Source organism: Fistularia commersonii, chromosome 2 (genome assembly GCF_037954325.1).
Source record: "Fistularia commersonii isolate RoL2024-O1a breed Wild chromosome 2, RoL_Fcom_v1.0, whole genome shotgun sequence".
Lineage (NCBI taxonomy): Eukaryota > Metazoa > Chordata > Actinopteri > Syngnathiformes > Fistulariidae > Fistularia > Fistularia commersonii.
Window position 1 is genome coordinate 23,717,465 of NC_141285.1, and position 24,471 is coordinate 23,741,935.

At 45.4% G+C, this 24,471-nt stretch overlaps 2 protein-coding genes and 1 long non-coding RNA gene across 6 annotated transcripts; 1 reads left to right on the forward strand and 2 right to left on the reverse strand.

The window, feature by feature from the left end:
- Positions 1 to 2,780: 2,780 nt before the first annotated feature.
- LOC147236774 (actin-related protein 2-A) lies at positions 2,781 to 14,059 on the reverse strand. 3 transcript variants are annotated; one of them, XM_086173983.1, is made up of 10 exons: positions 13,934 to 14,059; positions 11,570 to 11,680; positions 11,265 to 11,279; positions 9,912 to 10,127; positions 9,754 to 9,826; positions 9,278 to 9,414; positions 8,057 to 8,206; positions 6,485 to 6,630; positions 5,827 to 5,959; positions 2,781 to 4,293 (listed from the first exon to the last, which is right to left on the reverse strand). In XM_086173983.1, the coding sequence occupies exons 1-10, from the start codon at positions 13,979 to 13,981 to the stop codon at positions 4,123 to 4,125; spliced, it is 1,200 nt and encodes a 399-aa protein (XP_086030109.1). In that variant the 5' UTR covers positions 13,982 to 14,059; the 3' UTR covers positions 2,781 to 4,122. The 3 variants fall into 3 exon arrangements, with proteins under 3 accessions (XP_086030109.1, XP_086030100.1, XP_086030117.1); XM_086173974.1 differs by lacking the exon at positions 11,265 to 11,279 and having other exon boundaries at positions 13,934 to 13,996; XM_086173991.1 differs by lacking the exon at positions 13,934 to 14,059 and having other exon boundaries at positions 11,265 to 11,282.
- Positions 11,027 to 11,681, forward strand: LOC147236775 (uncharacterized). The gene is made up of 3 exons (XR_015108807.1): positions 11,027 to 11,170; positions 11,239 to 11,330; positions 11,554 to 11,681. It is a non-coding gene; the product is annotated as an uncharacterized LOC147236775 (long non-coding RNA).
- A 4,076-nt stretch (positions 14,060 to 18,135) lies between the features above and the next one.
- On the reverse strand, positions 18,136 to 24,296 carry aftphb (aftiphilin b). 2 transcript variants are annotated; one of them, XM_086173863.1, is made up of 8 exons: positions 24,219 to 24,296; positions 22,144 to 23,357; positions 21,641 to 21,822; positions 21,223 to 21,349; positions 21,070 to 21,126; positions 20,783 to 20,905; positions 20,010 to 20,112; positions 18,136 to 19,858 (listed from the first exon to the last, which is right to left on the reverse strand). In XM_086173863.1, the coding sequence occupies exons 2-8, from the start codon at positions 23,320 to 23,322 to the stop codon at positions 19,842 to 19,844; spliced, it is 1,788 nt and encodes a 595-aa protein (XP_086029989.1). In that variant the 5' UTR covers positions 23,323 to 23,357; positions 24,219 to 24,296; the 3' UTR covers positions 18,136 to 19,841. The 2 variants fall into 2 exon arrangements, with proteins under 2 accessions (XP_086029989.1, XP_086029998.1); XM_086173872.1 differs by lacking the exon at positions 20,010 to 20,112.
- Positions 24,297 to 24,471: the final 175 nt, after the last annotated feature.

Below are 24,471 nucleotides of genomic sequence, written 5' to 3' on the forward strand. Positions count from 1 at the left end.
ATATTTTATATTTTATATTTTATATTTTATATATATTTATTGGTGGATATTCAGGTCATGTCTAATCCAACCTGAAAAAACAAGTTCAATCTATTTAAGCCTGACTGAAATTTGTAAAAATGCATATATATTTGTTATTTTATAATCTATATTTTATATATATATTTTTGGTGGATTTTCAGGTCATGTCTAATCCAACCTGAAAAAACAATTTCAATCTATTTAAGCCTGACTCAAAAATATTTAAAAATACATATATGTTTTTTTAATATATATTTTATATTCTATATATATTTTTGGTGGCTATTCAGGTCATGTCTAACCCAACCTGAAGACACAATTTCCATCTATTTAAGCCTGACTCAAAAATATATAAAAATATCTATATATTTTTTTTAAATATATATTTTATATTTGATGTATTTTTTGTAGTGGATATTCAGGTCGTGTCTAATCCAACCTGAAAAAACAATTTCAATCTATTTAAGGCAGACTCAAAAATATTTAAAAATACGTATATGTTTTTTAATATATATTTTATATTCTATATATTTTTTGTGGTGGATATTCAGGTCATGTCTAATCCAACATGAAAAAACAATTTTCAATCCATTTAAGCCTGACTGAAAGTTATAAAAATGCGTACATATTTTTTATTTATTTATATCTTATATGTTATATATATATTTTTGGTGGATTTTCAGGTCATGTCTAATTCAACCTGAAAAAACAATTGCAATCTATTTAAGCCTGACTCAAAAATATAAAAAAATATGTATATATTTTTTAATATATATTTTACATTTTATATATATTTTTTGGTGGATATTCAGGTCATGTCTAATCCAACCTGAAACTTTAAAAAAACTGAAAATGATTTCAATAAATTGGAATCAACACAGTAACAAGTCGATCCAGTACAGTACATTAAAATTATATCCTCTTCCCATCCATGAAAATCTGACATTTGGGTGACCGAACAGGATATTTAGACCAAAAAAATGAACATCTGTGTGACTTTATCTTTCCTCCGGTAGCAAACACGGCTGTGGCAGAAGAACTGAGGGCAGACCAGGAAATATCTGGGCGCGGAAAACTGCGATATTTTGTTGGTATGGCCGCGGAGGCCAAAGCGGCGTGAGGGCGAGTACTCGAGTAAATGTTCCCCCGGCTCCTTCCCAGCAAGCGGGAAGGAGCCGGGAAGCCGGGAAGCCGGCGGCGGCGGCGGAGGCTTCAAAGGGGCCTCGGAGGTGACGGTTCAGGGTCGGAAGGAAGCGGCGGGAGCCCGGGGACCAAAATGGAACGGGGCCGGAAGAGTCTGGCGGAGATCTTTATTTCAGGCGCGGAAAGAGAGCCTCTTCCTCTGGTGGCGCCAGTCCTCTGCCACTGTTCCATTTCCTCTTCCTCCTCCCGTCCATCCTCTCCCTGCGCCGACATCCATCTCCTCGCACGGAGGATGCGGACGACCAACGGCGACGGACGGGGACGTCCTCTTCGACTTAAAGACGTTTATTTTTAAGACTTTTCCCTTCGACCGTTCGGCCAAAAGAGGCGAGAGCGAACGCTGCCGCTCGGATTTTTCCGAAGAGTCACGTTTAAATATAAACAGGGCGGGTATTCGGGACCACTGTCTGCGCCCAAGACGGCCTGGAGGTTCAGGGTTCACGCTGAACCTCTGCAGGAAGTAAAAAAGACGACACTCGTTTCTTTCTTCTCTCAGAGAAACCGGGGGAAGTTTGGCTGAACTCCCCGAGGAATAAGCCCAGTGATGTTTCTCCCTCGTCTTTTTCGTACTTCTGCTTTGCTGAACCCGATGCGATACCCCTCTCAGTGAAGTCTATTTTTAAGCTAACGCCTGGGTTTTCCCCTCTTTTCGCTCGGCAACTCAACCAAAACGACGCAAACCGTCTCGTTTCTGTCCGAATGTGACTTTTGCAGCTTCTTGCAAAGTCCATTTTTCATTTTCTCCGCCACGAATAGTTTAAATGTTATCCACAAATGTTCTTCTCCTCAGGTGTTTCCAGGTGTAAACAGGGTCTGGTTCCTGGTGGTGCAGAACACTCAGTTCTTCACCACAGGATGTTTTTTTTTTTTTGAAGAGCAGCTGCGACTCGCACCTGGGTCAGCGAACACATGGGACCAATATGGAAAGCAGCTCGGCGCGGCGGTCGCTGATAATATCGGGTTATTATTAAATTGATGGTCTCGCGCCGGATAAGCGGCCGAGTGGCTGCACGCGGCCCGTAAGCGCTTATTACCGGATAGATGGACAGAGACGGACGTGCACGGAAACAGAACGAGATGAAACCGGAAGTGGAAATTTCAGTGGTTGAAAACTCTCCAAGTCATACCAAGATCTGGAAACCTTCTGTTATCGGATTCCTTCAGAAATGACACCTTTCCACTCTAAAAAATATGAAGCGGAGAGGTTCAGGTTCATTTAAACCTGATTTATTCTTAAAGCTGTATTTTGGTGATAACACATGTCTCAGCTCTCTCTTTATATATAATAAAAACATGATGTAACTCCGACCCCGGGGGGTCACGGGCGGGGTCGCCTTTGGCTGCAAAACTCGCAGAATAAACCTTTTCTTTGGTGCGTGAAATGCGATTTGCACCTTTTCTCCCGACTGAATCTTAATCCACTCCATATGTAAATCGTATTGCAGATTATTTTTAATTTCAGACGGAGCGCCGCACGGTGTCTGCGGCATCTCCGGACATTAAAATCAAACGGCATTTTGACGGCCTCTGTCAAGAAAATCCCGGTGACTCCATCATCCTTATAAATCACTTTTATTTATTTAAATCAGCGTTAGGCAGTTATGCTATGAACAACAAAAAATAAAAAAAAAAAAAAGAAGAAAGAAACAGAAAAGCCAGACATTAAAACATGAGATCTAGTTAACATTAACTGCACTTGGCACTGGATAGACGTTCATGGAAAGGAGGTGAAAAGAAAAATATACACATTTATCATAATCAAAATAGAAGCGCCTCCAGGATTCATGATGCCGACCGTTGGGAGTGAAAACTGGAGAACTTAAATATCATTTTCAACATCGACGCCGTTTTCTTCTTCACCCCCGCCGCCCCGGTTTTGCGGTGTTGGGACCGAAACCTCCGTAACCCAGATTTACACCCACAAAAACAAAAAAAAAAAAAAAAAAGGCAGAGGCGACGTTGTGTGATGGTCAACTAATAGTAACCCCCAAACCCACCCGTCCCCGCCCAGATTGCTCATCACTGTTTCACCACTGACCCCGACATCGACCCCCGAAGTACCGTCACACAACCAATCTCAAGTTCCGGGGCTTTTTTTTTTTTAAATCTTCCCGTCCCTTTTATAAATCAACCGTCAATTCTTCATAAAAACACGGAGGAACTTCTGTTACCACGATACACTCCATTTACAATGGTAGTAGTGCACAGCAACAAAAAAAAAAGGGGAAAAGGAAAAAAAAAAAAAAAAAAAGAAGATATAATTCGAACTCACACATCCAACAAAAAAAAAGGGGAAAAGCAATAAAAAAAAAATTAAAAAAAAATAAAAAAAAAAAAAAAAAAGAAAAAGTTATCCCTCTCCCAGAAAAGAAAAAGTTAATTATTTATAAAAACGGACATAAAAGTGTGATCAGTTGTCGCTCCCCTGTAACAGATGCAGAAAGCGGCCCGTGGCTGTTAGTGATGGACCCTGATTGTGATACTTAAAGACTTTGCATCGGCGTCCGCCGCCACGGACGAAAAAACTACTTCTACCGCGCTCTCCACGCTCGTGCAGGTGATTATGCGGCGGGTGAAGACGCGTCGGCTCCGGATCCGCTCCTTCCGAGGAAAAACCGACGACGCGTCGGCAGGGCGGACGTCGAGGGGCGAGGAGGAGGAGGAGGATTTTTGAATTTTTGAGGAGAGAAGGTGGAGGGAGAAGCGAGAAGGTGACAGCTGGATCTCCTCTGATGACTGAGGAGGATGGAGGCGGAAAAGAGAGGAAGAGGGATAAATAGATATATTCTCTGCAATTAGGGGGGAGGGGGGTGGGGTGGGGGGGCATGTGCTGATGTGTGTGTTCGTGTATGTGTGTGTGTGTGTGTGTGTGTGTGTGCGGTCAGTCCGTTCAGTGCTTTATCTGACGGTGACTCCTAGTTTCTCCAGCACGCGGACCCCTTTCTCCTGGTACTCCTCGCGGGTCAGCCAGAAGTTGTCCTTGTCCTTCATGATCTCGGCCAGCACCGCCCCGCCCAGGAACACCATGTGCTTCCGCCGGGGAGGATCTTCTATCCGGATCTTAAATTTCTAGAAGAGAGAGAGAGAGAGAGAGAGAGAAAACGCCCCGCTCGCTCAGTTTCGTCGCATTTGCGTCGGAGGAGTCGAAGGATCGGCTCTTGTCCGAATCGCTCCCGCTTCGTCCGACTCGTCACCGAGGTAGATTTCCATTCCCAATTCTTGCCGCTGAAACCTTCGGCCGTCCCACTTCTGAAAGCATCTATATATTGAACGCTTAAAAAAAAACTGGCAGTGCAGCGCGAAACGGCGCCTGCCGAGCAGATTCCTGTCCGTCTGCACGTCCTTTTGATCCTGTTCTTTTCTTCGAAATCGGCGTTTCGACGCCCCGAAATCCCCGTTCATGAGGCGCCGGATCGGGACGGCAGGCGTATCCGATCCACCTCTGATCCGTCAATAAAGGCCGGATGACCAGCGGAGGTGTTTTATGGACGTCCTCGTCTTTTAGCTGAACGGACGTCGACAAAATTACGCAATTATGTCCTGACTTACATGAAACCGATTTTAGTTTAGTGATCCCTCGCTCCCGCACGTCCTGCCTCGTTCGCGCTGACTTCATTTCCTGTGTCTGTTCTCATGTGTGTGTTTTAGGGGGGAAAATAAAAAAAAATTAAATAAAATAAAAAAAAATAAGAGTGTAGCTTTGAGAGCAGACGGACCCGCCGGGGCCTCGCGGTGAATCATCTTGTAAAAGTGTGAGTATTTGGCCGGAGAGTTGTTTGGGTTCTCCGGAAATTGATCTAAAAAAACAAAACAAAACGAACAAAAAAAAAAAACCTCGTTGTCGTTACGGATCGACGATGATCTCCTTCGCAAAATACGCCGAGAGCTTCGTCCGCCGGAGGAAACCCGATGGATTATATTAAGTTTAGATGTCAAATTTAAGGGTCGTCCGCAGACGTGGGTTCACAGAGAGACGGCGATACGGAGCTGATAACTTTCCAAACCAACGGCAGGCTCGTCCCTCCTTGTTATCTGAACCTTCCGGAAAAAAAAAACGGAACCGGGGCGGCTGGACCTCTGGCACCATCTGGTGGAGGTCCTGCACGACGCGCTCCGGTGGAGGAGGGCATCTTCTGCCCCGCTCACCTGGACCTTCTCACACAGACAGGGGTTTGAGGCACTTTGCCGGGAAAGTTGTACATTTTTGTGTGTGTGTGTGTGTGTGTGTGTGGTGTGTGTGTGCGATGGCCACATGTCGAGACAAAGACAAGACTGTGAGCATTACTGTCAGTTGTCAGTCATAGTTTACTCTCCAAACTGGACCGTGTGTGTGTGTGTGTGTGTGTGTGTGTGTGTGTGTGTGTGTGTGTTGTACCGTCCTGATCCTCTGGCCCAGCGGGGCCAATGCAAACAAACCCAGAGAACCAGCTGGAAGCTCTGGCCGGCCTTAGCGTGTCCGGCCTCTGGCCTGGTCTGGACCGAACCCGCCGTCCGGCGTCACGCTTCTTCCACTTTTAACTCTTTGCCGACTCTAACCTGCGCATCCGTTGACCTACTTTTTCCGAAATTATTTTCAGATAAAGGGAGTCGGGGGTTTCTCACCGAGAGCTTGTCCACGTCGCCCTTGAGGACGCGCTCCAGGTACAGCTGCTTGAGCTCCCTCTCCAGCCGCGAGGGCAGGCCTGGGTACATGGTGGACCCTCCTGATAGAACGATGTGTTTGTAGAACTCCGGCCTGGTTCACACACACACACACACACGCATATGCGCACACACACACACGCATACGCACACACACACGGGGAGAGTGAGAGCAGGAAGGCAACCCCACTTTTTCCCTTCAGAATGAAAACAGACACGGGTCATTACAACTGTGATTAAAATAATCTTCCCGTTTTATGCGCGTAAATGTTGAAATTTCAAGTTTCCAGACAGCGTTGAGTCACGGTGACTCAGGGGCGTCGGGCACGAAAGAGAAATCACCTAAAAAACGTCGCTACGACGGACCTGGAGCGGAAGAAACCGTCAAGGCTTTGAGAGGAAATCGGCTGAGAACGGGGCAAAAAATTGATTTCGGAGTTCATTTTCGTCTCAAACTGCGAGGGGAGTTCGGAGGAAACGAATAAATGCGGGGGTTATTTTTCACTTCAGCGCGGAACCCCTGCATTTCCAGATGGATTCGTTTGGAGAGGCTCTTCATGAAGACGTGTCGGCGTGACAGCAGGAAGTCTTCGGAGGAGACGCGCAGAGCTGAGCTCACCTGGTGTCGATGTCGGCCGCCTGGATAGTGTTGAAGAGCAGCTCGGCCACGCCGACGCCCTCCACGTTGATGAGGTGGGGCTGGAACAGAGCCTCGGGGGCCTCGAAGCGCTCTCCTCCCACCTTGATCACACGGCCATCTGGCAGCTGCAGACGTGTGGGAGGAACCAGATGAAAAGAAAACAACCGGGGTTTTTTTTTTTTTTTGTTTTCTTTTTTTTTAAGGCGCGACCCCGTTCGGAGGGTGAATTCCCGCTGCGCCGATCGGCGAGGAGGAGCTGCGTTCGCTGCAGAAGCCGTTTCCAAAGACAGGGGCAGGTAGCGCGCGGCCTCCGAGCCGGGCGGGTTGAACGCGCGCGGCTATAAAAAGGCCTCATTCAGCCGAGGGCAGTGGGAGGAAGCGCAGCCCAGCCGCCGCCGCAAAGTGGCTGCACAGGAAATGATGTAACGCGCGGTTCGGGGCTCTGCGGCCGTGAGTTACATTGCCCTCCTTGTTTCGCCACACTGGCGCGCGCAAAACGGCGCTCGCGCATACGTGTTTACATATTGGGCGCGGGCGCGCGCTCGCCTACACTAACCCAAACACACACGGTCACAGTCGGCTCCGAGACACAACACGCGCCCGCCAAGGCGTGCACTAACGCAGACCTCGGGCGCTGCGTTTGGATTGTGCGGTTCCCCCTCTGCTGGGAAAGAAGGGCCTCGGAAAGAAATGCGTTCTGGAAGCGGAGGGGAAAAAAAAAACGAGGCGCGCGCGAGGCAGATCCGGCTCCCCCATTAGCTCGCCGTTACTTCAAAATACTCCTGAATAACCGGCCACGTGGGCCGGGATCTTTCTATAGCGCTGCTATTTTGGTCTGAAATATGAGACTTGTGCGCGTCCGCCGAGCACAAAAGGACCTAAGTTTTCATCTGAAAGTAAACAAAAATCCCCCTGAGGCCGAGGGGAAGAAAAAAAAAAAAAAAAAAAAAAAAAGAGAGGAAACAGCTGCTTCACATGTAGAACAAATTATAAATGACCCTTTTTTTTTTTTTTTTTTCCTTTTAAAAACAACTGTCTTGGGCATTTTCTCTTAGAAGCATTAGCTTTTTCCCCCGTGGCGGCTATCAGACAGGTGATAGGAGGACCAGGAGGAACCACGGGGAGATTCAGAGAGCCCAGGACTGAGGGATTTCAGGACTTGAGGAAAAACATCTGCAAATGTCAGATCTTGACTTGTTGACGTGTTTTAATATCAAATTCTTTCGCTCCCGGCTCGGCTCGGGGGCCACGAGCCTCCGAGAGGCACCTCAGTGGCATCTAGTGGCCGCTGGGACGACATGCCACGCTTGAGCATAATGGAAGCGCTCATTTAAAAAAAAAAAAAAAGGTTTGGAATAGGAGCAGGATTTTTTTTTTGAGCAGTTCAATTGAAAAATAATAATAATCGCGTGACCACGCGGGGGCGGGGTTGCGATTTTTAGCTTCAATGTGACGCTGGCGAGGCGTCAACGCCTCAACGCAGCAAGTGGAGACCGCAAACACCGCCGGTCTGAGAGAAGCAGTCGGAGAATGTGTTAAAATCTCGGTTACCGTGTACGACTCCACCAGAACGGTGGTCTCCAGCGCCAGCTTCTGCTCCTGCTCGATGTTGTAGCCCACGTAGCACAGTTTCTCCTTCATCATGCGTACGGTCTCAAAATCGGCGGAGTGGTTGAAGGCGTAACCTCTCAGCAGCAGCAACTGCACAGACAGACGGAGACATTAGAAGGGGGTGAAACGTCTGGATAAAAATCCAAACGATCGTTTCCAAGATGTATCGAGTTAAAAGTCGCGCAAACGTTGATGATTTCTGCTCAAAAGTCTGAGACTATTTTGTTAAATCCAGACACAAAAGTCTGCGACAGTTTTTTTAAACTACACTGCGTCTCATCTAAGTTCATGTATATATATATATTTTTTTTTTGGGGAAACATTTAAATTGTCAAATTTCACGGTTCATTTTAGGGGGAGAATCTTATTATTACTTACTTAAGACTTTTCTACTTTGTGCAATATTTCATTTCATAACAGCTACACTACAATTTTTCCATTATCATACTATTGTGCACTCCTTACCTCACTTGTTACTAAGACACTTATAGTTATATTACTTGTTTACTACGACACTTTATAGTTTCACTGAGACACTTTATAGTTTATTTTCATTTCTAATTCTGCCTTTTTCTTTTTTTTATTTATTACTGTTATATTTTCTGTAACTCTGGCACAACAATTTCCTTCGGGATTAATAAAGTTGTTCTTATCTTATCTTATCTTTGCTGTACACTAATTTTTCCTTCAGGCTTTGCCCCGTTTATTTTCAAATTAAGAGAAAAAGGCCAAGAAATTGAACAACAAACACAATAGAATCAAGAAATTGTTGCCAAAATATATATATATATATATATATGTTCCAGAGCAGCAAAAAAGTGGAAATTACCAGAGAAAATATGACGAAATCCCCCATGAAATTACACAAATCGACCATAAATGAGCTTATAAAGGGGCATTAAACTACTTCCCCCCCCAAGGGAGTTCATTCATTTGTGTTGCATGTCTGAGGTTTCAGCTTTAAGATGCACCTCTTTGCAAAACTATACTTAAATATCAATTTAAATTAAATATTTAATATCTAAACTATATCACATTACATTTATTCAAAGCAAATATATATATAACCTATGTATAAACATGGGTTTTTGGAAAGGCTGCAGCTGCAGGGTGCCGGAAGGCAAAACCCCATGAACTTCAGAAAAGTCCGACACTGGACACCTTGATGAGGTAGCGGGTGATGTCCCTGCCGGCGATGTCCAGACGTCTTGTCAGGTGAGGCAGGCTGAAGCCCTCGTACACTGGACAGATGTGCGTCACGCCATCGCCAGAGTCGACCACCACGCCGGTAAGGAGGCCTGGTGAAGAAGGAAAAAAAAACAAAAAACAAACACCGGCGGTTATTCTGCAATTCTACACAAAACATCCCCGGTTAGCCTGAAAAGAACCCGTCACGCCGGCAATCATTGCAGCCACGCGCTTTGTTTGCGTGAGCGTGCGGCTTTCCGGAAACCGTCACCGCTTATCTGACAAGCCTAGTGAAAAACAAATTGTTGCATGGGATATTTGACCAGGGTGTGAGAGTGGAATATTCCCGCACGTAAAATGCGAGTCGAAAAGGAGGTGAACGTGTTGACTTCCTGTCGGATGAGTGATTTTGCACTGAGCCTGCAGGCGGGGCGCCGGCGTCCCCTTACCTTGGGCGTACAGAGTCAGCACGGCCTGGATGGCAATGTAGACCCCAGAGAACTGGTAGGTCTCGAACATCACCTGCAAGGGGGGGGGGAGGAAAGCCCGAGAATCAGTTTTCAAACGCCGTCCCGAGCCCTTGTTTCAGACCGAACCACAGACGTACCTCTATGATCTTCTCCCGGTTCTTGGTGGGGTTCATGGGAGGCTCGGTCAGCAGGATCTTGCAGTTGCGGGAGTCGATGTTGAGCTTCTCTGGGCCGAAGGTGTAGTCCCACAGGTGTTTCATGTCGTCCCAGTTCCTCACGATGCCGTTCTCCATCGGGTAGTTGACCTCCAGCATGGAGCGCAGCTCGCTGGCTTCATCCCCCACCATCAGGTCCTGCGGGGCGCAGCCAAATCACACATGCTTCGGAAGGAGGCGTTGCTTTCCGAACCGAGGTTCGGATCGTTCCGGGGTTACCGAGACGGGCGGCGAGAATCGGTTTATGATCATTCGATGCAAACCCACCTCCCTTTCACCTGCGGTTCCGATAAAAAAAAAACCTCAGGGGAAATTGGATCGTCGACCTCTGACATGAGCCATCTGTCAGATAATAAAACGGGACCTCAACTCACTCGCCTCGCTGAAAACTCTGGTTACCCAGCATGCACAAGGCAGCGCTTTCCATGCACGTACGCCTGGAAACACTTGTGTTCCCCCACTCGCTGCAGCGAACCTCCGGGTTTAGCGCCATCCAACTAGCTGCATGCACAGCGGCCTGGCAACGTGGACTCGGTTAGTGTTAGCCACACAGTCAAGCATCTCACGTTCCATTTGGAGACATCAAAAGCAAACCGAAGGCGGCCATTTTATGGGTTCATCCTGTGAGCTTTGGCATTAACTAAGTACCTCCAGTTGCCGCCGTGTGGTTTCAATTAGAACGAGAAAAAAAAAAAAAAAAAAAAAAGGTAAAAAGAAAAACAGATGGGCTTCCGTCCGCAAAGCTCAGCTGTCTGCCATGCATCCTCCGGCGGACACTTGTGAAGGAGAACAGGGTCCAAATCCGAGCTCGGTGTTCCTCGAATGAGAAACTTGAAAGAGCTTTGACGGACCTACGACGACTTGGAACGTGGACATTTTAAGCTCTTCTGAGCTGAAAGCACTATTGTGATAATATCAGTCCTTAAATGGTAGCAGGGTAGCCGGGGATGGAGGGGGGAGGGGGCAGATCGGGGGGCCGGGGATGGAAGCGGTCCAAAATCTCCTTTAGCTCTCCATCGATAACAGCTGGTCGGTGATTCATCGCGGCCATTTATGCGACCCACTGGGGCCGAGTGGAGAGAGAGTGCATTAGTGCGACGTACTGGATATCTGCCTGACTCTCTGACACTCAATCGGTGCTTAAAACAACAACCCTGGTTAGGATGTGAAGGAACGGTCAGGTGAGTGCAAACACGGGACACCCCGGATACACAACTCAAAACACTCAAATCATGACACGGCTTTTCAGAGCAGGACGCACCGACCTCCACTTACCATCTTCTGGGTATTCTACTTCATCGGGGGAGGAGGAGGAGGGGGGACAAAACATGAAAGAGGAAGGTAGATATATGTACATATATAGATTATTTCATTTATGAAAGCCAAAGGTGAATAACCCCTTTGTGACAAAGGACTGAGAACCGTCTGAGTCTCTGACCTTTACCTAGATTTCAGTCGTTTTAAAGAGTCTATCCTGAGAAGCAGAATGAAGGAGAGCGTCCGGAGCCGACAGCGGAACAACCTTTATTTCCCTGTGTGTTGTCTCGCTCCTGGAAAACGACAGGTGGACGAGCCCTTACCTTGATTTCGATGTTTCCCACTTTGGCCGTGGAGCGGATGATGGGCCTCCCGACCAGGGCGGGGAAGATATGCTCGGGGAAGTTGGAGCCCGCATAGCCGCATTTCACGAACTGGATGGAAGAAGGGGACAGGAGAGAGGAGGCGATGAGGACGGGCTTGTAAAGAGAGGAGATAACACCGTCGACCGGCTGATAAAAGTGGGGTTAATTAGCATCGGGGCAGAGGAACATCCAGAGGGTGAGCGATAAGCTCCATTACCTTCCTGCTCAATGAAAATAAAAGACGTAAAAAGAGACGTTCCATGATTTTTTTTTTCCTCGTTTTGAAAAAATAATCAATGAACTGTGACGCAACAGAAAAGCCCAGATAAGGGATCTCATCTATCAGGTTATGTGAACGTCTTGGAAGCGATGCTTTGGAAAACACATCCTTCTTCAGACGTACTTCAAAACAAAACCTGTTGCGAGATTATCGCAAACAGTGACGCGCGTCGGGGCTGAGGGTTTGCAAACACGGGAGAAAATAAAAAAAACATTTCAAAGAGTTTTCGACCTCTGGTTTCAAATATCTCGGTTTTGAACTGGCGACGTTTTTAGCTCAAACACACAGCGTTTTCAAACAGACGTTCAAATTTTTTTCAAATGTTCTGTGGTAAGCAAAATGTCTTTTCGTCGTAGCGTGTGATGGATATCTGCAACAACCATTCTGTCGCTTTGGCAGACACCAACCCATCCTATCATCCCGACACCTTCATTCATAATTCTTCTATTTTCCTGGTTGTTTTTCTTCATGAGCAGGTGATTTCTCTTACTATGTTTCGGATATCCCTGGAGCACAGGTGATTTCTGGGTCAAGTTAATGTCATTTGCATTAAATCTCAACTGTATTTGTAATTACTGACTAGTTCTAGGGTTATTTGTCACTCATTGCCACACAGATCGCGCTCTAATTTTTTCCACTTTCGAGTGTTTTATTTTATTTTCGTAGCGTTTCCAGGACAAGCGGGAACCCCGTAATAACACAATCAAAGCACCGCTGTCTTTTCACCGCAAAGGAATGCGATTTCCAAGATCGACAGCCGGCCGGTCAAAGTGAGCCAAATCTGCTGGAAAAACTGACGACATATTGCCTGCAAATTGATGTATCGTGTTACTGGCTCGGTTGCCGTGGAAGAGTCTAAAATGTCCAACCCCCACAAACTTTGCATGTTACACGTGTTTGCACTTCATTCATGTGAAATGACATTTATCTGGCTACTGCTCGGACTGAGTCTCCTGAAATGTCAGGTCAGCTGTTTCTTTCCTGCCGACACTCGGCTAAAAAAAAGGGGTGAAAAAAAAGAAGATATTTTAGTGAGTTGCAGCCTCAGCCAACATCCTCTTTGCTGAATCTCACAAAGGAAGTCTCGCTCCTGCAGTCATACTGCTGTGTAGGTGGGCGAAGACAGGAAACAAGACATTTCTTGCAAGCTGCAGATCATTAGCAGTGCAGGAGGAATAAACAGCTTGGTTACCTCGCAAACCATAAACTTCATTTCATTGAATTGCACTTTACAATTTCAATAAGGCCTTTTAAACAAAAAAGAAAAATGGATTTGATTCTGTGGAGCCCAGCAACCTGTGGAGATGTCATCCCTTTACCAAATATGGCTGGTGCTTATTTTCTAGTCCAGCTACTTATTATGCAAAAACCTAGTGATGCGATTTTCTGGAGTGTTTGTCAGCCAGTCCAAGCTAATTATTATCCGATAGAAGTGTTTATGGGATATTATTCTAAATAGCAGAAAACACAAACTGCAGTCCGTGAAGTTAGTGCTAGACAGGAAATAGAGATGCTTCTCAAATGAACCTAGCACGGCCTAGCTAGCAGTCGTTAAATCTAGCAGATAAGCAACACCGAAACGTATTTAAAACCTCCAAATAAACAATTTATCAGTTTAAAATGGCATAGCTTCAAATTAAGGTTGCTTTTCTAAACGCAGGGATTCCGCAGCTGCCAGACAGAAAGAGCCAGACAGACAGCTGTAGCCCTGCTAGCTAGCTCGGTGAGTTAGCCGCTAATGGTAGGGGAGGGGGGGCGACGACAAATTAGCGGCTGCCGCATCGGGTCTACGGCGGTTTCGGGGTAAAAACAACCCAGCTGGGAGCAGGATGATGTGTTTCCAGCTTTAACGAGTGGACCCACTGTGTTTATTCTGCCCTGCTTCCCCGCTCGGCCCCGTATGAATGAACATTAGCAGGCTAAGGGGCGCTAAGCTAGTGTCCCACCCAGTTAACGTTAGCCAGACACACCACTTCCTGTTTCGGAGAATCGCTCGACATTACCGAGCCGACACGGACGGATCCACGCCGCAGGACACTCACCCCGGTCCCGTTGTCGCAGACGACGACTTTCCTTCCCTGGCTGTCCATTTCGCAAAAGCCCGGTCGCCTGTGAACCTCCCTGAACTTTGTTCGGCAAGCCGGAAGGAAGACACGCCAGCCCGGAGAAGAGGAGGAAGGGAAGGGTGCTCATCCGGTGCGTCAGTCCGGGGCGCTGACGGGCACTCCCTCCCAAGACCCGGCCGAGAACCGGAGACGATTCAACCAAAACAAAATTAAAAAATACGAAAAAAAAATACAACCTTTTTATTCATAAACTTCTCATTCCTTGTAAAGAAAAGCTTGAAGATTATCGTCTGCTTGGAGGAAAAAGAAAAAAAAAGACGCTGACTCAAAGCTGGTGAATTCGGGTTTAACAAGTCGAGCTTTATTTGCTAGCTGTGCAAATGGAAATATTAAATGTTTAACACAATAAATACAGAATCAGCCTTCAAACTATCATGTGAGCCCGGTAAATTTAATTCTTTTTTTTATTAAAAAAACCCAATGAATAACAAAATAATTTTCGATAGAAGCTATTGTGTAGTTTTCTATGGGGCTTTGCACGTTTGCCACTATTCTTCACAATAAAGGTTATTCTATCCTTTGTATAATCTTATCTGATATTTACATTTGGTTAAATTGTAAATTTTATTCACTAAAAAAAGGAGTATTACCTAAAGGACCTTCAGACACTTTATATTCTTGACTTGTTACTTGGACACTTTATAGTTTATTTGTATTTCTTATTCTCCCCCACCCTTTTTTTTTTTACAATTTTCTATTATTATTTATTATTGTTATGTTTTTCTTGTAACTCAGGCACAACAATTTTCTTCGGGATAAATAAAGTTGTTCTTATTATTATCTACATACACTGCTTGAAAAAAAAATAAAGGGAACACTAAAATAACACCTCCTAGATCTGAATGAATGAAATAATCTTATGAAATACTTTGTTCTTTAAATAGTAGAATGTGCTGACAAGAAAATCACAAAAATACGATCAATGAAAATCAAACGTATGAACACATGGAGTTCTGGATTTGGAGTCACACTCAAAATTAAAGTAGAAAAACCCACTATAAACTGATCCAACGTTGATGTAATCAGAATCAGTGTTGCTTCCTAATGGGACGGTTTGATTTCACAGAAGTGTGACTGACTTCGAGTCGCACTGTGATTAGTGTTGAAGTGTTCTTTTATTTTTTTTTGAGCAGTATATTTTACACATTTTCAAAACCCAGGCCTCATCAAACCACCAGAACAACACTCTCTCTGTGACCGCATCCTCGAAAACAAGGCATTTAAGCCACAACAGATTCTGGAGGAAAGAAATACATGTGTGCGTTTTAAAATGATGTGACAGCAGAAATGCAAAATAAATAAAGTCCAGCCTTCTTCTCTGCAGGTTGGAAATGAAACAGGCTTCAGTAAATTAAGACTGCAGTAACAAAGAATGACCACAAGGGGGCGTAGTTTACCCAAAACTGGAACATCAATTTCCTCCATGTGATGGCAGAATTACTGTGGATTTATGGATATTTCAAATGCCAGGAATCTGCAGTGCAAGGATGCTGGGGGACATAAGGACCTTTGCTTTCAGTAAAGACAGGCCGGGTAGTGAAGAAATCAGCATTCAGGTCTCCATCCTGGGTGTGTTTTGGTCCAGGGGGCTCACAGAGCCTCTCTGGTGGCCATGACTCACCACACAGTAACCCAGGATGAGGTTTTCATCACATTCAATGAGAAACAGAGAGCTCCATAGAAATAAAAGGAATGTCAAAAATGACCTGAACGTGAGCAAGTAAATGATGTGAACGTCTGAGTGGGGAAAAAACACCTGACATCACGTGAGAAGAATAAAAACAGATGGGAACTGAATAGGCCTTAAATCATCCTGCGATGGAGAAATTTTAATGAACACAGCAGAAAGCAGACAGTGCAGTCCAGGTAGTTAGGTTATAAATATTATGAGTTAAAAACAGTTGCATAGAAGTATCAGGAAAGGTAGAAAATAAATTGAAAAATATATATATTATAATCATTTCTTATTTTAGGATTAGAAATTGTATATTTATTCCAAATAACATACTTGAACACAGATGCATGAAAAATATAGCAGTGCATTTATACCTCACAGGTGAATTTTAATAAATAGTAACCTGCTCCTTTAATGAATTAACTTATTTCTGAATGAGGCTTTTTGTTGTTGTTTTATGAATGAGGAATTACTAATATTTTGATGACATTCTGCCTTTTTTTCCATTTGTGTGATACCAGATGAAGAAAGCTGAAGGGTCCGTCCAAACGGACAGCTCGTCCAGCTCTGCGTCGACTCCTTCACACACCAGTGTGTTACGAAGTTGCAGAAGAAAAAGACAAAGACACCGGAGGACAACGTGAATGTTATGCAGAAAACCTGGTGAAACGTACAAGTCTTGCATCCCTTCAGTTCCCCATGCTGACCTGTAGGGGGAGTGTCGACACAGCCGCTGCTGGCTCTGCTTTCTTTTTTCTTCTCCGGGACTTAAATAATCCAAGTCCAAAGCAGAGCAGAGCAGCCTGAGCCTGCAGGAAGGGGGGATGAGGACAACGGAGGGGGAAGCAGCGAGGGGATGGCCTCATTTTCCAGGGAATATGTGATTAATAGATAATGACTTTGCTTAGATGAAAGCTTCTCCCTTCGATAACAAGCTGCTAGATTGAGCAACTGGACCCTTTTTTTTTAATTTTATTTGAAAAAAAGAGAATAAAATAGGATAAATAGTGATAAGATTAATAAAACTCAGTGAAAAAATGTTGTATAGGTCAGTAATTAAAACCATAGGTTATTTAAAAATCTATAACAACTGTAGGGGAAAACTTAACATGAAGGGGTTTCATTTAAATACGGATCCAATAACATAATAGTAGCGAGAAGAACCGGAGTGACCTGAACTCACAAATAGGACAGAGTTGTTTTTGTCTGTCAGTACTCAGCCCCCTTAGACCCGGCAGACATTTTTACCCAGAACGGAGGCATTTCGAAACTCGGGAGGGACGACCTCCGTCAGGTCTGCGTCCTTTTCTCAGTTACTGGTTACGCTCCTGCAAGCAGCTCTGACATAAACTCATTTTTCTGCAGTGAACTAACCTTTATAATCATATTCAGCTAGCTTAACTTACAATCAAAAGTTACAGTCAAGAAAATAGTGAAGTTATTTTTGTGTCTTTTGTTCCTTTTAAAATGCACAACTCGCGTACTATTCATATTTAATTCATTATCAGACTTTTTCAAATACCAACATAATCATTTTAACATCAGGACAATCCATAAAGTGCTTTAGCCCCTTCAGTGGAACAGGTTATGTTTGCAGGACCAGGCCATGGAAAGGTAATTTTTTTTTTCTTATCTTCAAAGTTTAATTCAAGACAGGAAAAAAAAAACAGTCTCATTTCTGCAACAAACACAAGAACTCTGCTCAAATGTAATTAATATGTCCGCACCAATTATAAACATGACTAATATTCAAAGTGATAAGTCGTTTTGATATGTAATGGAATTTCCAGTGGCCTCCTTGAGCGCAGAGCTTCTCCCCGGAGGACTTTTCCAAAAACACTGATCAAAAGACCAGGCAGAAAGCCACTGCAGCGCCTGCTGATGCTCAGCTGATAAACTTAGCAACCAGCCTTGAGCCCGAAATATCGCACCGGCCCTCCTGCTGCGTTTCCTCGCTCGCACTGATCTCAAGCTCATTGAGTGTGTGTGTGTGTGTGTGTGTGTGTGTTTGATGATTCAAGAAGAAACTCACTGCATATGTCAGCAAAAACACGGCTCCTGCTGAGGCCAATCTGTTGTTGTATAAATAATATTTAATAACTGTGCAAAGCCATCGCAGACGTCTGTAAATGGAGTTTAACAGTTAAACGTTGATATGAATGTAATGAGCGGGACTTTCAGTTTTTCGGGACATTTCAGGTTTTTATTTTTTTAGGTTCGTGTCCCGGTTTCGAGGAGCAGAAAAGTCCTAAAACCTCATAACTTTGGTTTTGTTTTTTTTCCAGTTTTCTCAGGAGGTGGAGAAATCTTAAATTAAAAAGACAAAGTGGATTAGGAATACAGAATATTTCATATTTCAAACACACACACACACACAGGGATTGCCCGACACTACAGAGTTTCCAAAGCAGAGAAAACCAATGAGAGAAAAGCCGAGGGAACGGACTGAGGAGCTTATTTATTTCAGTATTTACAAGCATTTCCCACCTTGTTGCAGTGCATTCACGTTGTAGCGATTGTAAATAAAATAAAGAAAAAAATCTGTTTGCTCTGAGCTGTCGATCCAAAGAGGATTTGTCAAAAATATATATATATATTTTTTTTTTAGAAACCAACTGCTGGCGTAAAGGCACAACTCATGATGAAATAGTGTGATTGCAGTTCCAGAAAGGTCGTGGACGCGTTCATTAATGAGCGGGTTTCAGCCTGCCGGGATATTTTCTCACGCTGAGGTGAATCGGGTCAAAGCGCTCATGCAGTTCATGCGTCAGTGACCCAGAAGCAAACAAAAAAAAAAAAAAAAAAAAAATGGAAATACGCAAACAGAGAGCAGCTTAGAGCCAAAGCTGTAGCCTCCTTTTTTTTTTTTTTTTTTTTTTTTTTTTACTCCATCACTGTTTCAGCCATTTTTATTTTCCCCGTCTCTGGGCCGAGGCCTGCACTTTGCGAAGCGTGTCGACTCCTGTCATTTATGGGGAAATCCTGTCAAAGCTCAATTGTTTCTCTGGGTCTTAACCATAATCACAGCGTGAACTGAAAAGTCCCTGAAGAAAATGTGGACGTATAAATAACACATTTACTTTGCATATTGCTATGATTTCTTTTCGAGTAGCTGTTTGATTTTCTAGCAATGCTGCATTCAGGAGCCTTTCACTAAAGATTTCTATAAAAACGTGGGGTGCAGCCGCACTGATCTGACCCCTGAAATCCTACCTTTCGCTATTTTACCATACACCGATGTAGTATTTTCAAAAAAGTGATTTTGAAACCGTCCTGTCGTATTTTTCAAGGGTCGGTGCGTACGGCACTAGTCGCGGGATCTTACGAATCATTTTTTAAAACTACAAATGAACTTATACATTTGGTCGGAGAACAGACTAAAAATGTGAGAAGGTAAAACAGACAGTGAGATTGAAGTGGTTTTCAATCGAATATAGACAGACAGACAATGGCTGATATGTGTGAATATATTGATCAGCCTAAATTTATAATCCATATGATGAAAGTACTGCATGAATGAACTGAGGAGACTGAAGAAACCTGCTCAGCTGTGATTGTTATTTTCCATCTTCTCCAGGTATTTCACACCTGGCGGGGTTGCAGTAACAATAACAGGAATAACTGGATCGTGGCGGCGGACGGCCCGGTATTTTCCCAATCACAAAAATTCTGCGATAAATCCTGACTTTAAGAGAAACAGCGGGTGATGTGAAGACACGAGATCTTCTGAGAGGAGGAGGAGGAGGAGTCAGCACAGTGTTGCATCCAAACAAATGCACCGAGAGGTCATTTGTTTTTCATTTGGTTTCATGTTGTGTTCCTTCTTACAGCGGATGAATCACAAGAACTCGGTCAGAAGGGTTTGTAACGTCCACTATCGTTGCAGCGGAGGTATTGGTTTGGTCCAGGCTTCCCAGAGGGAAGGCGGGGAAACAGCTTGGATTTTTTTTAAAAAAGGAGTCAGGAGGAGGCAAGGTGGCTTCTTAGAGGAAGTGGGAAGCCATATGTGTGTGTGTGTGTGTGTGTGTGTGTGTGATAGCTGGGAATGTCTACTTCTGATGGCAGCAAGGTGGGGGCTCACAGCTTACGGCGGCCGTGGACGTACCGTCCTGAGAGCTGCTAAGGCGACGGCGGCTCCCGTCCGGCGGCCTAGAGGAGAGCGGCTCCTGCAAAAAGGACATTCGAGTTCAGGTAACAGCTGAGAGGCCTCCAGGGAATCACAAAACTTGAGGGGCAATTCTTCGATTTGCCAGATTTTGCCAGAGTTGACATGGTCCCTGAAGGGCCACGTGTTTTTTTTTCGTTATTTATCACTACCTATATTCTTGTCAAAATCTTCTTGTCTTGGCAACTTGGCAATTTCTTCACTTGAAAAATGAAGAAATTCAAGTCCAGTTGCCACCTCCACAGACATTACCACCTATAGGATGGCAAAATAAAAATTTCATTGTATGAATCTATGAATCTTGAATCCCGAATGTAACTAGCCGAGAGAGAATCATGGAAAAACACGAGCGAGGCGTGGGTGTCGTGGACTCGTCCGTGAAGAGATGGAGAAATCGTTGTGGGTGCGATACGGTGACAGAGAGCGTCGTCTTTGAGGAGGCAGGAGATATTTATTGGGATTTGGTGCGGAGGACGGCGGAAACGTGGACGGACGAGGTGTCGGAGGAGGCGTTCAAAAGACGGTCGGGGACGGTTCGATGGTTTTAGAAAGAGGAGCGGCTTCACTCTGCTCATAAATGAAGTTTAGATATAAAGTGGAGCAGAGTTTCATTTAGCATAGCATTGTAGCATTCAGGGTGGAGATAGTAAGTTGAGGCTAGAGCAACAAATGAAAACATCCCATCATCAAGGTAAATACACTTAATAAAACCAGTTCACTTCTTTACACTCTTTTATTACTGATTATTACTTATATGTTTACATTTTTTTCTTATTTAAAAACACGTAACAAAGCGAGTGGTCTGGAACAGATTAAAAGGATTTCTATTCATTTTATTGGGGAAATTTAATTTGATATACGAGCAAATCGAGTTACGAACTCGGTAATAGAACTAACTCGACTCAGAGTAAAGGTGTGACCGTACCTGCGCAGAGAGTGCTGAGAGGCTCTGCAGGTCTTTAGGTCCTGGAGGTGATTTTTCTGCGTCTGCTGAGTGCCTTGGAGAATGGAAAGCAGGCACAGAGTCTTTGCTGGGCTCCGGCGCTCCCTAAAGAAGAACGGAGGAGGACGTGAGGAGACGAAATACAGAAACGTGAAGACGCTGAAACATCAGAACTGTTTCCAAGTGTGTGATACAGAAGTGACAAACCCTCTCCCTTCTTCCATCACAAACGCTAGAAGATCTAAATCATGTTCCTGCAGTCGACTCACCGGGCCGGATGCAAACGCGGGAACGGACGCCGGCTGCTTCTTCATGCCAACCAACCCCTTCAAGAGAGAAAACCCACGAGAAATCAATCCAGAGTGAGCTGGCTGGATCACGGCCGCGCCGGTACCGACTCCCGCCTCATTCGGCCCACTCACAATGTTGGAGCTGTCCACGCCGAGGCATCTGAGCAGAGTCCCGTTGGTGTGGGATCCCGCCCACTGGAACTGGAGCCCCACGGCGCTGTGGATGTCCTGATGTGGCCACCAGAAAGCCTGCTGGATCCTAGAAATGGAGTTAGCACTGTGTGTTAAGAGGCAGGTTTTAAAATCTGGAAAATATAGATGTGTTAATTCCCTTCCTGATCACTCCCAATATGCCCTTGAGCAAGGCACACCCCTCTATACTGCTCCATGGTGCCTATAAGGGGCAGCTCGCACTGTCAACGCCCCGCTTTATACTTTTACAGTCGAATTATGATCCAGAAGGGAATAAAATCTGGACAATATAAGAATGGTTAACCAAAAATAAAAAGGATTATTAAAACAGCAAGACATTTCATTGTTTCATGCTCACCCCTGAGTGCTGGTGCAGATGTCCGGGGTGTCCGGGGTGTCCCCCTCCTCGCTCCCCGGGAGACGTCCATGTTGCAGCAGAGCGCCGAGGCCGGGGGACGTCGCTTTTTCTTCCTCCGTCAGGACCGCCGCCTCCGGGAAACTGACCTGGAGGAGCTGCTGAATGCGACAGGAGAGTGAATCCTGCAGGAACAAAACAGAAATCGAAATGTTCATTTGCTTATTTGTCTAAATTAATAATCGACTCACGTTCAGAAATTGGAAAGGTAATCCTCTGTATTCCAACACGCAAATACTTGATATAGCTATGGATGTGGAGAAGCTAATTATATAGCGACTACAAGTAAAATACACTGCCCAAAAATATATCTTTTTTTTTTTTCCTTTTAGTGTCATGAAAGTCAACAGCGGTCCAAAACTGTGGGCCGAATTCTGAATATTAATCATGTTTTTGATTTATTGTTGGTGCTCTCTGAGATTTTTTTTGAGTCCAGTCCTTCCTACCTGACTGCTGTTTCTCCTGGAACCTCTGTCTTCTCCGGTCCCGTCCTTGTCATCCCCCTGCAAGCCGCTCGGAGACGCCCCCTTCCCTTGAGGACTCTGGTCCTTGAACTCGGCCCACAGCCCATCTCCTCCGTCCTGTGAGGGCGCCGAGCAGAAATCTGCAAAGCTGTCACTTGGCGGGAGGCCGCCGAGGCACTGCAGTCCCGTGTGGCCCGTTTGGACGGGATCCTGCTCAGAGCCGCTGTCTGCAAATCTAATCGACCGGTGAGAGGTAGGAGAGGTTTCCTGAGTAGCAGATTGGCTGCGAGAGATGTTTACATTCTCTGGCGTGCTGTTGTCGATCAACTCCTGTCTGCCGCGACCCGGATCTTCCTCCCAGCCGTCGGAGTCCGAGTCAGTATGGCAACATACAGAGGAAAGAGAGGAAACATTTCGTTCTATGTCCTCTGAGGGACTCTCGAATGAAAGATCATCGTAAAGCGAAGCCAGGTCCGCCGTGACGGATTCCTCAACGCCGAAGCTCGCTTCCTGGTCCTCCATCTCTTCGCGCCATCTCGGTGGCATGAAAGCGACATCTCGTATGTCACAGCCCTCCAGTGTTATAAATTTACCTTCTCCCGGGCTACACCCACAGTGGGCTTTGGGCTCGGAGTCCATAATGACATTGCGTCTCGGATCGCGGATTTGCCCGCTCAGAGTCTTAGAAGGGTTGATCCGTCCGTCGGCGCCCCCCCGCTGCTCTGGGCTGTCCATCGGGGCGAAGCTGCAGCACCAGGGGTGCGCCGCCTGCTCGGCGAAAACCGAGAAATCGGCGAATCCTGTTTCCTCGTGAGGAGAAATGGAAGCGATGAGAGGCCCAGAGGTGAGGTCGTAACCGTTGAACAAGTGCAAAGATGATCCGGGGGGACCGCGCTGAGCTTTCTGGGCCCTGCTGGAATCTGAGTTTGCCACAGATTTGGCCAATTTTTGTTCAACTCTGTGACTGAAGCTACTGTTGGGCTGACGCGGGGCTCGCTTGGCGGACGGAGAAGGCGGTCTGCGGTTTGACGGCGGCTCGGCGGAATCGGCGAAGTCGTGACAGAATTCCCCGAACTCGCCCTCCTCCAGCCCTGCCTCTGCATCAGCATCATCTAACCGAGGGGGGGATGACAAGCGCAAGGGCAGCGAGTCTGGCTCCATGGGTTCCCCAAGCAAGGTGTGCAGGCTTCATTCACCTGGGGAGGCCAGAATTAACAGAGAAGAACCAGAGTTACATGAGAAAGGGCTGTTTTGCGGGTGTAAATCTGTAGTTGACGGTGTTTGTCCTGTAAACAAATCGGGCTCAGACAGTTCAGAGGAAGTCGCAAACATGACTCTTCCTTAAAATCTGCAAATCTGAACTTCTCCACACTGTCATCGTTATAGATACTTTATACCACAGTGCCTTTATTTTGAAAAGAAGTATCAACATGAACCAGCATGGTCATATCAGCGCCATGACTTACGGAGACGGGGTGGAAACAACAGCCAGAAACCTGATACAGGAAACTGGACCCGCAGCTTTGTGCAACTGAGATGAATACTTTGGCCTCAATTCCAACAGCCACTACGGGGTTCATGGATAAATGCGGCGTAACATGGATGTGAGAGGACAACCAAGAGGAGGAAAACGAGGAGCTTTCTGAGGTCCACCTACGAGAAGATCATCCATGATCCACTAGCTGGTGGCTAGCAGCTACTGCACCATGGATACCGGCACTCCCATACCGTTTTCTCCCCATCTCCGGGCAGACAGGTGTCACGTCACGGTGTGAAACTATGTCAACACGTCGGGGTATTCATATAAAGCTAAACATTTATAAATTAAAACGTTAAACAAATAAAACATGGCGCGTCCTTCCCAAGGCAGCCCGTTGTTGTTATTTTTTTGTTGTTGTTTTTTTTTGCATCACTGACTGATTAGCTAACATTACAAGCTAGCGAGTCAGGGGGAGGTTAATAGCACTTGCGTTACGCCGGGAGGGAACTAACAGCATGTTAGCAACTGGTAAAGAGTATAAAACACAATATGTATATATTCTTAAAACAAAATATACCTGGAATAAATTCACTTTACCGTCCCGTCACTTCTTGTGTTGTCGGCAGCGCGGCTTTACTCCTCATCCTCCCTCAATATCTTCATTAAGTGGGATAATAAAATGTCGAGAGTGCTCGCTTGTTCAGTTTTCAGGAACCGATTTTACTGGGGAGGATAATAATCGCGGGGAATAAACAAGGTGTCCGTATTTCTGAACCGAGATAAACTCTTCGCCTTAATAAACGATCTTTGTTGTTGTCCGACTTGACTCA